Here is a 13,404-nt window from a genome sequence, read left to right as displayed (position 1 = left end):
GTTAACAGTGGACAGGAATTCAATGTACCACATGTGCACATCACAGCATATGCTGTTACTTAACATAAGTACTTAAAGTTTAAAAGAAATATGCAAGATTGACAAATATATACTCAACAAAAATATAAACGCAACACTTTTGGTTTTGCTCCCATTTTGTATGAGATGAACTCAAAGATCTAAAACTTTTTCCACATACACAATATCACCATTTCCCTCAAATATTGTTCACCAACCAGTCTAAATCTGTGATAGTGAGCACTTCTCCTTTGCTGAGATAATCCATCCCACCTCACAGGTGTGCCATATCAAGATGCTGATTAGACACCATGATTAGTGCACAGGTGTGCCTTAGACTGCCCACAATAAAAGGCCACTCTGAAAGGTGCAGTTTTGTTTTATTTGGGGGGGGATACCAGTCAGTATCTGGTGTGACCACCATTTGCCTCATGCAGTGCAACACATCTCCTTCGCATCATCTGTGAAGAGAACACCTCTCCAACGTGCCAAACGCCAGCGAATGTGAGCATTTGCCCACTCAAGTCGGTTACGACGACGAACTGGAGTCAGGTCGAGACCCCGATGAGGACGACGAGCATGCAGATGAGCTTCCCTGAGACGGTTTCTGACAGTTTGTGCAAAAATTCTTTGGTTATGCAAACTGATTGTTCCAGCAGCTGTCCGAGTGGCTGGTCTCAGACGATCTTGGAGGTGAACATGCTGGATGTGGAGGTCCTGGGCTGGTGTGGTTACACGTGGTCTGCGGTTGTGAGGCTGGTTGGATGTACTGCCAAATTCTCTGAAACGACTTTGGAAACGGCTTATGGTAGAGACATGAACATTCAATACACGAGCAACAGCTCTGATTGACATTCCTGCTGTCAGCATGCCAATTGCACGCTCCCTCAAATCTTGCGACATCTGTGGCATTGTGCTGTGTGATAAAACTGCACCTTTCAGAGTGGCCTTTTATTGTGGGCAGTCTAAGGCACACCTGTGCACTAATCATGGTGTCTAATCAGCATCTTGATATGGCACACCTGTGAGGTGGGATGGATTATCGCAGCAAAGGAGAAGTGCTCACTATCACAGATTTAGACTGGTTTGTGAACAATATTTGAGAGAAATGGTGATATTGTGTATGTGGAAAAAGTTTTAGATCTTTGAGTTCATCTCATACAAAATGGGAGCAAAACCAAAAGTGTTGCGTTTATATTTTTGTTGAGTGTATGTACACCGAAAAATAGGATGTTTGTTGATACAAAACAAATTATCAAATGGACATAGAGACCTGCACAGTGGATTTAAGCAGGAAGCCCTGTGGCGTGTACCATAAGGCCTTTTGAATTCCAAAAATAAGCACAATGGACAACATGGATATTATTTTACAAAGATGAACATGGACATCAAGAAAATTGTGAGTCCATTTGATTGATCAGTTCTTTAACTCTTTAAGCCTGATCAGCCTTTCTGCAGTTCTCCTGGGGTTATTATTATTATTATTATTTTTTTTTTTTTTGCATTGTACATTTATAATTAGAGTTTTGTTTCGTGTGTTGATTTCTTGGAAAGACGTGTAAAAATGCTTATTTTTGACTAAGAACAATTTAGATGTTTGTGGTAAGTCACAGGAACGTCCAAATTAGTTTAAAATAAATACATAATGAATTTACACTCTGGAAAATATGGTAATTCACCAAAAGTAGGTAAAACTGACTGCAGGGGTTCCTTGATCACCCTGTACCCTCACAAAGAAGACTGTGTCTACTTGTGCTGTCGCATCACTTTCAAATCACTATCCCAGGTTGAAAAGAATATGGCGTAACTGTTACACGTACCATGGAGGTATTACGTGGACTCACTGACCACCACAAAGTACTGACGTGACATAAATGTTGTATAAAAAACAATAGTCAAAACAGTGAAAGGTATAGTGTTAAAAATATAAAGAAAGGCAGAAAATTCAATGCTATAATTTTGGTCTACCTTCCGATATAAGTGTTAATTTAACATCATAAAGTTAGAGTTGTTTTAAGATGTCTTTATTCAGCTAAAAATTAAAACACACATAGCCCTTATTCCATGCATGTTCTAGTAAATATTTCATGCTGTTTTCACTATATCATAAAATATATACATGTTATATACCGTTAAACAATTTTATACCAATTTTGTTTTTTGTTTAAAAAAAAAATTGTAAAAGATCAGTTGTTTTGGCAACTACACAAATGACTAGAAAAAGTGTGAATGTTACAGAAATTTTATACATGATGTAATTTATTCATGACCTGATGCACAGTATGGAAACCAAAATCAAGCACGAAAGTGGTGCAAACCAAGCCAAGCATGCGTTTGCCCATAGAAAAGTCAAGGAATTTGGATCATGGCTTACTTTTAATGTTCCTTTTCTCCTGCGAAGAAAAAAAAAATAGAACACGAATCACTCTTTGGGCTTTGTATTTATTGGCCCTGATGTAAAAATAAAGAATAAAAAAATTTTGTACGAAAAACCTTGATAAACATCGGCTAACTAAAAAGGACTACAGGCAGGACTAAAAACGTGCAAATTTACAGTGCATCCAGAAAGTATTCACAGCGCTGCACTTTTCCCACATTATATTACAGCTTTATTCCAAAATGGATGAAATTAATTTTTCTCCCCCTCAAAATTCTACATGCAACTCCCCATATTGAAAATGGGAAAATGTTTTGAGATATTTGAAATTTTATAAAACAATAATACTAATAATAATAATAATAATAATAAAAAATTAAGAATCACATGTACATAAGTATTCACAGTCTTTGCCATTTTGCCCAAAATTGAGCTAACCCTAACCCTGTTTCCACTGATCATACTTGAGATGTTCCTACAGCTTAGTTGGAGTCCAGCTTAGTTGGGTAAAATCAGTTGACTGGACATGATTTGGAAAGACACACACCTGCCTACATACAAGGACCCAGTGCATGTCAGAGCACAAACCAAGAGACGGGATTGTCTCAAAACACCAAATCTGGGGAAGGGTACAGAAACATTTCTGTTGCTTTGAAGGTCCCAAAGAGCACAGTGGCTTCCATCATCCATAAATGGAAGAAGTTTAGATCCACCAGGACTCTTCCTAGAGCTGGTCGCTCATTTAACCTGAACAATCAGGGGAGAAGAACCTTAGCCTGGGAGGTGACCAAGAACCTGACAGTTACTCTGTCAGAGCTCCAGCATTCCTCTGTGGAGAGAGGAGAAACTTCCAGAAGGACAACCATCTCTGCAGCAATCCACCAATCATGCCTGTATGGTACAGTGGCCAGACTTAGTAAAAAAAAGCACATGGCAACCCGGCTGGAGTTTGCAAAAAGGCACCTGAAGGTCCCTCAGACCATGAGAAACAAAATTCTCTTTGGTGTGAATGCCAGGCGTCATGTTTAGAGGAAACCAGGCACCATCCCTCTAGTGAAGCATGGTGGTGACATCATGCAGTGGCAATGTTTTTCAGCAACAGGAACTGGGAAACTAGTCAGGATTGAGGGAAATATGAATGCAGCAATGTATAGCGACATCCTTGATGAAAACCTGCTCCAGAGCGCTCTTGACCTCAGACTGGGGCGATGGTTCATCTTTCACATTGGACAATGACCCTAAGAACACAGCCAAGATATCAAAGGAGTGGCTTCAGGACAACTTTGTGAATGTCCTTGAGTGGCCCAGCCAGAGCCCAGACCTGAAACTGACTGAACATGTCTGGAGAGATCTGAAAATGGCTGTGCACCGACACTCAAGCTCTATCAGGTTGGATGAGGAGAGGTGTTGCAAAGAGGAATGGGTAAAACTGCCCAAAGATAGGTGCAACACGCTTATGGAATCATATTCAAGAACCCTTGAGGCTGTAATTTCTGCCAAAGGTGCCTCAACAAAGTATAAAGCAAAGGGTGTGAATACTTATATATGCACATGTGTCATTATGGGGTGTTGTGTGTAGAATTGAGGGAAAAAAATTTACTCCATTATGCACTATATATATATAGTGTTCATGTTGTTATTATGGGGTGTTGGGAGTAGTATTATGGGGGGAAAATGAATTTACTCCATTTTGAAATAGGAATGTAACATAAAACATGGAAAAAGTGAAGCGCTGTAAATACTTTGTGGATTGACTGTATGGTCAGCAGGCTCAGTGTAGATGATACAAGTACAGGAAAGAAAGAGGAGATGGAAAAGGAGAATTAAAGGTCAGTGTCATCCTGCTGATTTGAATTTTCAGTCAACAAAAGAATTGCATTTTTTCACCTATGATGAATGTCTTCTCATAATTCAGTCAATATTATTCAGTTAAGAGTGCCATTCCTATGCTGCAAGAAATCTCATTTCAGAAAATAGTTAAATGTCAGAAATTTGTCAAAACCTAGTGATTACAAATCAAATCGATTAGTCTTTATACCCTATGCCTTAGAGATGATTACATGCGGGGGATAAATCAGGTACAGTTATTGTTTCATCCAAATAATTTGGTTATGTTTAATGAAATGTAACCAGAGGAGATCAAATAAATGAATGAACAAATAAAAAGGGAAGAATTTGATCAAACATGTTACATGCCAACTCATAAAATGGAATTGTGGTTGATGTAGTGCATTTATCTCTTCACTGAGGTGATATTTAGATATGAATATACACGGTGAAGAAGGGGATTAGCTGAAATTCAAGCCAAGCATCCAAATGGAGAAATAAGGTGTTTTAAGTCACTTTAAACATGGCCTGAGATCGACTGGTTTAAAGAGTTCATAAATTGCTGCTTCACTGGTATTTTGATGCTCAGCATTCACATAATAATGCAACAAATAGCCACTTGCTACAACTAAGGAATACAGAACAGGGTCTCCAAACACGTCAGGGTTTGAAACAGATGAACGACAAACAGCAAAATGGGTCATTTCAGTTCTGTTGGCAAAAGGGGGTCCAACCTGGAACCAGCAAGGTATAGCGGTGACGCTAGTGAGGGTAGATTGACTGTTTTTTGACCAAGCGCCAACAAATGATGACTTGCTGTCATTTAGTGACACTAAACCACCAAGATATACCTCTAACGACAACACCGTCGACTGCAGACAAAGGATCTGAAGTTACAAAATCTGTTCAATTAAGACAGAAGTCTACACATTCTCATGTCCAACTCATATTTTGATGCAAGCTGAGTAGCCACTTTGCGTCATTTGCTGACACATGAAGAAATGGTAGCCCTAACCATAACTCAAACATAGATGAATGTCCGCTCATGACATGGAAGTGAAGCAAATTATGACACAGCTGTAAAAACAGTGTTTCCGGGCATATCACTAAATAACGTGAAGGGGCTACCCAACTCGGCACGTAGTGATGCAAAGGGCCACTGGTCTAAGTGTAAATATGTCTTGAGTTGGGAGTGAAGTGAAGGGGCTAAATGATGCCAAGGGGGCTACCCAACTCATCCCGTAGTGACACAAAGGGGCACTGACTTATTGGAAATATGCAATGAGCTGGGAGTAGCACGAAGGTGCTAAATGATGCTACCCAACTCATCACACACTGATGCAATGGGGCATTGACCTAGCGTAAATATGTCGTGAGTTGGGAGCGATGCGAAGGTGCTAAATAAATGAATGATGCCAATGGGGCTACCCAATACATCACTTAGTGACGCAATGGGGTATTGACTTAGCGTAAATATGTCGTGAGTTGGGAGTGATGCGAAGCGGCTCAATGACACCAATGGGGCAACCCATCTCCTCACATAGTAACACAAAGGGGCACTGTCTGAGCTTAAAATATGTCATGAATGGGGTTGAGAATGTGTAGGAGGATACTAGGGTGAGTCGTGATCCACCTTGAAGACATAGGAATTGAGTCCTAAACTACTACCCATCTTTTTCTTTCTCTATAAATGGTTGTCTGATGATGGTGAATACAGTCATCAAAACGTCGTAGGATACAAGGCGCTGATTGTACTCATTTGCTCTGACAATTGAGCCATCAGGCTACCCACAATGCACAGCAGCTCTCTCGAGGCCTACACGCCCCGTCTCTGATTGGAATACTTGTCCAATTTCTTCTTCTCCTCAGACAAACTGGCAGGGAAAAAAACTTAAATCAGTAGGGAGGACCTCTCTGGGCCCCTGGCTCTCAAGGGGAAGCTATGAACCTTCAGGGTTCCATTTCTACATCCCCCGACCGGCGAGGTAGGTAGTGGTGGCTCTGTGTGGCGTGTGATGAAAGGAGGCTGATTATTTCCCGGCTATGGTCCACTGACTCTGCAGGATTGTGAAAAATGAAGATGTTTCCCACTGTGCTAATGAACTGGTTTGTTATATCAAAGCAGAAATTCATGCCCCCACCACCGTCTTTCTCCAGACATTTTACAACCCCCCACCAAAGCTGGAGTATGAATAGGAGTATTTTGTTTGAGAAATGGCTGTGGACCATGCCAAATTAATTTTAATGAGCAATCAGCATTGGCATCATCAATATTTGGAACATTCTACAGGATAAATCCTACCAACATTCTTTATTCCAAACTTTACTTTGTTTACATAAAACAAAATAAATTACAGAACAAATATATAAAACAGTAACATATAGAAAACCATATAACACATTTCAAATGTTTTACTCCAATTTATTTTAAACCATGTGCTTATAATACAGCCTGACCGGCATTATTTGTCATTTGTAGTTGACTGATAATCATTTGGCATGTGATTTTTACAAATATATCAGTGTTATTTTTGCCTCAATGTAGATTTTTTTTTTTAACCAAATAAGCAATTCAGAAAAACACTTTGGTTCATGAAATGGTATCATTATGCAGTTTGGCATTGCTTGCAATGCTGTTAAGCATGGCTGGGACCCCATCACCCCTTGGTCACATTAGCGACAAGAGATAGAGGCAAAAATGATGAGTGGCTATTGGTTTTAGGAGTGGGCATTTCACAGTGAAAAAAAGACAAGTGTTGCCATGTTCCCAGGTAGGAGGGGCCAAAATAGACAAGAAGTCTATTTTCTACAAATGCTGCCAATCTGAATGAAGGTAACATGGTGGAGTCATGACCTACATTGGTTGGCTGTTTGATATATTTATTGTAATTAAGTATGCATGTTCATAACACTGTCAAGCATGGCTGGGACCCCATCACCCCTTGGTAAAATTAGTTGAAAGAGATAGAGGGAAAGGTAATTGGTGCCATTCAATTTCAGAGTGGGTGTTTTACAGTGACAAGTGCCCCATCTAGGTGGGGCCAAAATAAATGAGAAATCAATTTTATGGAACTACTGAGCAATGCAATATGGCGACTGAGTCCAAGTGAAGCCAATGTGACTGCAACATGACCTACATTGGTTGAGTGCTCAATATATATTTATTGTAATTTACTATAATGTTCATGCTTTAAACTGTAAAAACAACAATGCTCAATTGCATTTCTTTGTCATAAGACTTTGATAAGATATGTTAGGAATCATTGGCATTTCTAATGCTTTTATTGCAAATTGTTCACTGCCTAACATTGATATTGCACATCCAAGAAACTATATTGGTCAGGCTCAATTTACTCCTATTTTATTTGTACTAAAACGGACAAACTGCTTTCTAAGGTGAACTACCAGTCCAGTCGATCTTAACCCTATAATGCCAGACCCAAGAAATGTATCAAAAATGCCATGTTTGGTATTATAGGGTTAACTATGTAGTGAAATGATCCACCCCAAATTTAATATTTTTAATCTTTGTTAAAAGCACTAAACTATATGGTATGGTCCTTGATCAATTTTAAAAAAGTACTTTTAGGCAGAAGACATGCAGCAAGCAGCACTTGCATGTCCATAGGCGTTTTCTAGGCCCAATTCAAAAATCAGGACATACAAAATATCTTCAAAGAAAAGCCCTGAGCGCGCACGCAGCACAGTAGCGGGTTTTTGTTACAAATTCTCAAATATACCCGAAGCCCAACCACGACGACATCGCACAATACAAGTGGGTCAGTCCGTGCTGCAACAGTGAAAACCACAGAGCCCGAAAGGAGGAAGCCCTCCATCCCAGGTTACGTCCCCAGGGTGCAGGCCTTTTTATTTGGGATAAAGAGACAGAAACAGTCTGGACGCCACAGGCCGGGCCCGCTCTATCTCTTGCTCAATAGGGAAGTGCTTTCAGCCAAGCAGGGGCTGCTTTTGCTCATAATAGCCCGCATTGCAAGCCATTAGGCCTCTTTTACATTTACTCTGAAGAGGCTTCCTAGAGAGAGCGTGGCGGAGACGGAGGATGACTGGCAGATAAAGTCGGAGCAGAGATGATGGGGGAAATGAAAGGAGCGGCCATACAGACAAAAGTCCAACACTGTCGAAGTGATGTTTACCCAGTACGTCATACCGCGTACATTTGCAAGACTGCATGTTGGCGGTTCGTCTACATTTGTGTGAGGATTGTGCACTCCCTTTGTGTGTGTTTTATGCTTTCAAGTTTCTTTGCAGTACGCTGGATGAAAGTGGGCCAATCTTTGTTCATGGCTTTGGCTGATTAGTTTGAAAGAACTTCCACTGCTGGTGGACTGTAACAACCGATAAAGTGTTCTTGGCAGAAGATGTCACCTTGAAAAAATAAAATGGTGCAACTGCCAAAATCAGTCTGGGTGAATAGGAAATATTTTGGTGTCTTGCCAGTTCTGGGCAATTAACATATAATACCTGTGTACTTTATAAACTGGTTAACATTATGCTGCTTTTGGTTGGCAAAGCAAGATGTCAAGTTACAGTATAGAAAAGCCATTAATGTTTTGTCAAAGTCACCATGTGACACCTGTGTAAAGATGTACTGGAATTTGTATGGTCAACTTTGGCAGAAATGCATTCAAGTGACATGAATAGCATGAAAACTAAACCCAATAGGCCGCCACTGCCCATAGGGTATCCGGACACTCATAGCAGCTTACTGTGTAGGTGGCAAAACCCAATAGGCCACTACCTATAGGGTATCCACATACTCAAAAAAAGTCTGCCATTACAAAATAGACATGTTCTTAGTGTACATGGATGTTTGCATTATAGGTCATCTGTAAACATGAGGGTCAAAGCACAGGTAAGATTGTGGAGGCGAAGTACATCCAAATTGTGGTGTTGCTACTCAATGGCTTTTTTTCAAGTGAATACTACAGTAACTGTTGGGATATTGGTGCAAGTACATGCCGATATATTCAGATGCATGGCTTGTCTTTACCAGTATGCAGGTGGCAGCCTACAAAAGTGGCCTTGTGGCCAAAGTCATTGTGCGGGTTAATCGTTGCAGGAGGGGCAAAGAGTCATGATGATTTTACACAATTAGGATGAAAATAGGCTCAATCATCCAAAATCAGCCTGCGTCTCAAACTGTATTCAGCTGCTCCACCTTTCCATCTCCTTTGTTTCAGCTTACGCTACAAACTGCAGCACAAGCTGAAGCGCGGGATAGCCTTTGCCCCTTCTTTTCCGGCCGGTAGATTTAATCCAAACAGCTGAGGCACCAGGAGGGGAAGAGAGATGACGAGAGGGAGACAAAAAAAAGAGAAATGGATACAGAAAGGGAGAAAAAAAAAACATAGGTGATGAACCCACACAGATGTGTGTGTGTGCGCACAAAAGAACACACTGCTAGAGCACTGCCTGGACAGCAGATAGGGGTGAAAGGGAAAAGAGAAGGGAAGGGCATGAGGGAGAGAATGAAGACAGGAATGATGTAAAGAGGGAGGAGCAGATGGAAACAGAACTAAAGATGTAGAGACATGAGAAGAGAGAATTTCCGTGTCCTGGGTATAGCAGAGTCGAGGCCTAGGAGAAAAGAAATGGCAGATTGAGTGGAGAAGACAGCATGACTGCCTCTGGGCTGTCATAGGCCAAACACACTGCCAAAGAGCAGTGGAGAGAAAAAGGAATTGAGGATTTAGAGAGATGACAAGGTCAGAAAAGATGGGACACGAGCACTGGAGGCGGGAAATACCTGTTGATATAAAAAGGAACGTGACAAACAAGCTAGTCTTAGTTTAACTCTGAACATCTGTGCCTAGCAATAACATCTAGCCATCATGTGCCAATATCATAATTCTTCAAGGCCCAAATCTATGATTGGTAGTTGGAATGTCCAGTGGGGGACAGTCCAACTAGCAAAACAAAAAAAAAAAAAGAAAGAAAAAAAAGAAAAAAACATAAAGAAACAAGAAACACCAACACAGAGTGTAACTTATTCCAGCAACATGTAAAAATGACCTGAATATCTAAGTTTATTGAGGTCACTCATGCTAATGCTATCCGCTAGCATTGCATTAAGTGATGCTCGTTAATTTTTCCATGATAATGTCAACTTTGTTTCGGCAAAATAATTAAATAACCATGTCTGACTGAAACCAAAAGGAATTGAAACCACAGTGTTTAGTGAGAAGGTTCTGGGGTTGTGTATGTATCACTCAGTTCCATTTGAAAATGGGGTCCCCCCCAGTCATCCATAATGACCATTTCAATCACCAATCACTGTTGAAAATGGCCGTCATCCATTACAGATGACATCTCGATATTCATTTTGTGAGGCCAAAGTGAAGAAGGCCTCATCTGATTGAAACCATTTCTTGGTGATGTATGGGGGAAGAGGGGTTGGAGCAGGGAAGGTTCTTTTCGAAAATGGCCAATGCGTATTACCCAATATGGTGAACATGCGTGCCATCTCAATTTTCATTTCTACGCCCTAAGTGAAGAAGGCTCATTTGATTGAAACAATTTCTTGGTGGTGTGTTGGCGAGCCCCCATTAAAAAAAAAAAAAAAAAAAAATGGGGGTCATCATTACACCACATACAAAATTGCAAATCTGCAACACTAACAGGAAGACAGAGGTCAGGAATGAGAGGAACAGGAGTAGCCAGTAAACCAGTATGTCTGTTTTTTTTTTCCAACTATGAAACCATACACCAACTTAACATAGGGGCAGAGTCATTTCTAGTTCAAAAAAAAAAAAAAAAAAAAAAAAAAATATATATATATATATATATATATATATATATATATATCCCCCCCCCCCCAAAAAAAACACCTCCGAAATCTGCCATCTATCTGCAGACATGGCACCAATTTTAAGCAAAATGTTTCTTTTTTGTTTGTCTGGTCAAGATCGGTGGAAGTCAGCACGTTGTCAACTGGCCCAAAGACAGTGGAGACTCATTCGGAAATAGTGTTGTGATTGCAGTGTGCCATTCATCTAATGCCTTCCAGAGTAGGGAGAGCTATTTCACTGTGGTGGCGCGCATTTCAGGTTGTTCTAGAGATTGCTGTAGTCTTAGAATGGCACCGTAATAGAAAGACATTGAGGTTGGGATGAATGGGTGTCAAACCAAAAAATGACAGGAAAGTGAGTAAAAAAAGGTTTGCTCTGCAGTCGTCGTCCCTTTTCCCCTCCTCCTTTCTACTCATTTTCACATCTAATAGGATCTCATTTAATTAGGTGAATCTTGCGGACTAATTATCGCATAAGAGCGAGTCTCTATGCATTCGGTTGTCTCGCTCAGGTTCTCCTGTGGCATCGCCTCGTAGCTGAGAGGTCCTCAGCATCAAAAACAGACAGCCACACACACTCCGCTTCACTGGATACATGCACGACAAAAAAAAAAGGTAGCTGTGGGGAAGGAAGGAAACAGAGAAAAGGAACAAAAAGGAAGAAAGGCTGAGAGGAGAAAATAAGGTGAGGCGGGTGGTGTTCCTTGGAGAACGGGGAGCAGCGAGAAACAGAATGGGTGCTAAATTATTAAGGCCATGACAGCGGGTTCAGACAGAACAACATCTACAGGAAAAAGTGATATTTGTCTTTCCCTAGCTGAGATGTTTGCCAGACAATTAAGGAGGGATAGAAGAGCAGGAAGATAGGTAGAAGTGGCGGGGAAAATGAGAAGAAAAGCGGCACCCTGGGGTGAAATGACCTTTAAAAAAAAAAAAAAATACAAGTAGTATTTTTTTTCACAAAGTAGGGTCAGACTTTTCTTAACCTAATTTTTGATCAACAAAGGATTTCAAAAATCCAAAAAGGAATTATTTGACAACAGCAACAGACAGGTAAGTGATATCATTTCACAAATATACTTTTTGTTGTGAAATCCAATATTCACTTCAAGGTCACATACAGGTGATCAAACCACTCAAGAAAAAAGTTTAAAAACCAAAAAAAGCAGTCTCAAACATGGAAAACATAAACACTTAAAAACACACAGGCAAAGACAACTGACATACCAGCAACTAGGAAACAGAAAAGCAGGGTTAAAGTAGACCGGAGGTGATTATAATTGGAGGCAGGTGCACAGATGAGTGAATGAACACAGGTGTGAAGGCAAACAGGGAGAAAGCAGGCCAAATAAGAAAAGACAAGACCATGTCAAAGTAAAACAGGAAGTGTGGAAAACTGGCAAACTCATAGAATAAAACATTTACAACTCAAACCAATCTGAATCCAAATAGACATTTGAAGAATAAAGCAAATGAAAAACATGAAATAGTCAAAGGAAAAACACAGAAATAATTTTAAGAACCGAGAACTCAAATGCCATCAATACTGGAATTACTAATACACAATTGAATCCTTAAAAAAAAAAAAATGCAGTGACATGAAGCACAACCATTTTGGACTGTCCCAGATCTCTGTTTTGTACTTCCCAGTGGGTGGCACTGCTGCACTGCATGGCATGTTTTTTAATTGAAATTGTTTCATATTTGTATGTTTTATGAATCATTTAAGGTTCTCCTGCAAGAAATAAATATTTCTTCCATGCTGTATCAAACTTTTCATGGTTTCACGATATATGATATGATGATCTTGATATCAGTATATCAAGATCTTTAATTGCAGTGATTTGTTTGAACTGCAGTAGTAGTTTTTTTTTTGTCTGATAAGCTTATTTGATGCAGACGTGGTGATGCTGGACAGCAGCCAGTATCCCTGTTTGACCCGCGTGTGTCCTGTTGCTCTATTATCATTTATCACTGTCTCACCTATGTGTTTTTCTGGCATTGCTGTGACTGGCGGGTGGAATACTGTTGGAGGTGGCAGCAGGTGATCTATTCTGTGCTTTCTGAGCTTCTTGAAGTATTTACTGCCTGGCGTAGGAATAATCTGCAACCCCTGCCGATTTTTTAAGAGGTGCACAGAAGATGCAAACAAAAACAGACAGAGAAAGGCAGGGAGGGAGCGAGAAAGGGATGGAAAAGATACACAAGCCTGATCAGGGTGTGGAATAAGCTGTCACCTTCTTTTTCCTCACTTTGTGAGATTTCCAATCTCTAAAGACTCGGCAGAAAGAATACACGTGAGGCCAAATGCGATTTTTTTTTTAATATAGGTCTCAAATCAATTTAACTAGGGGCCAGTAGCCGGGTTTACCTT

At 40.3% G+C, this 13,404-nt stretch overlaps 1 protein-coding gene across 5 annotated transcripts in view; it reads right to left on the bottom strand.

The window, feature by feature from the left end:
• pcdh7b (protocadherin 7b) overlaps positions 1 to 13,404 on the bottom strand; it is a 268,609-nt gene that overhangs the window by 4,113 nt on the left and 251,092 nt on the right. For 2 of the 5 annotated variants that reach the window (XM_034164717.1, XM_034164718.1), the window contains one exon: positions 2,393 to 2,411. The exons of the other annotated variants lie outside the window; for them this stretch is intronic. In XM_034164717.1, the coding sequence (XP_034020608.1) occupies positions 2,393 to 2,411 (19 nt within the window). The remainder of the gene's footprint in view (positions 1 to 2,392; positions 2,412 to 13,404) is intronic. 5 annotated transcript variants of the gene reach the window in all.

The sequence above is a fragment of the Thalassophryne amazonica genome, chromosome 23, assembly GCF_902500255.1.
Source record: "Thalassophryne amazonica chromosome 23, fThaAma1.1, whole genome shotgun sequence".
NCBI lineage: Eukaryota > Metazoa > Chordata > Actinopteri > Batrachoidiformes > Batrachoididae > Thalassophryne > Thalassophryne amazonica.
The sequence above is the reverse complement of the archived record's forward strand: the minus strand, read 5'-3'. Positions and strand labels throughout refer to the sequence as shown.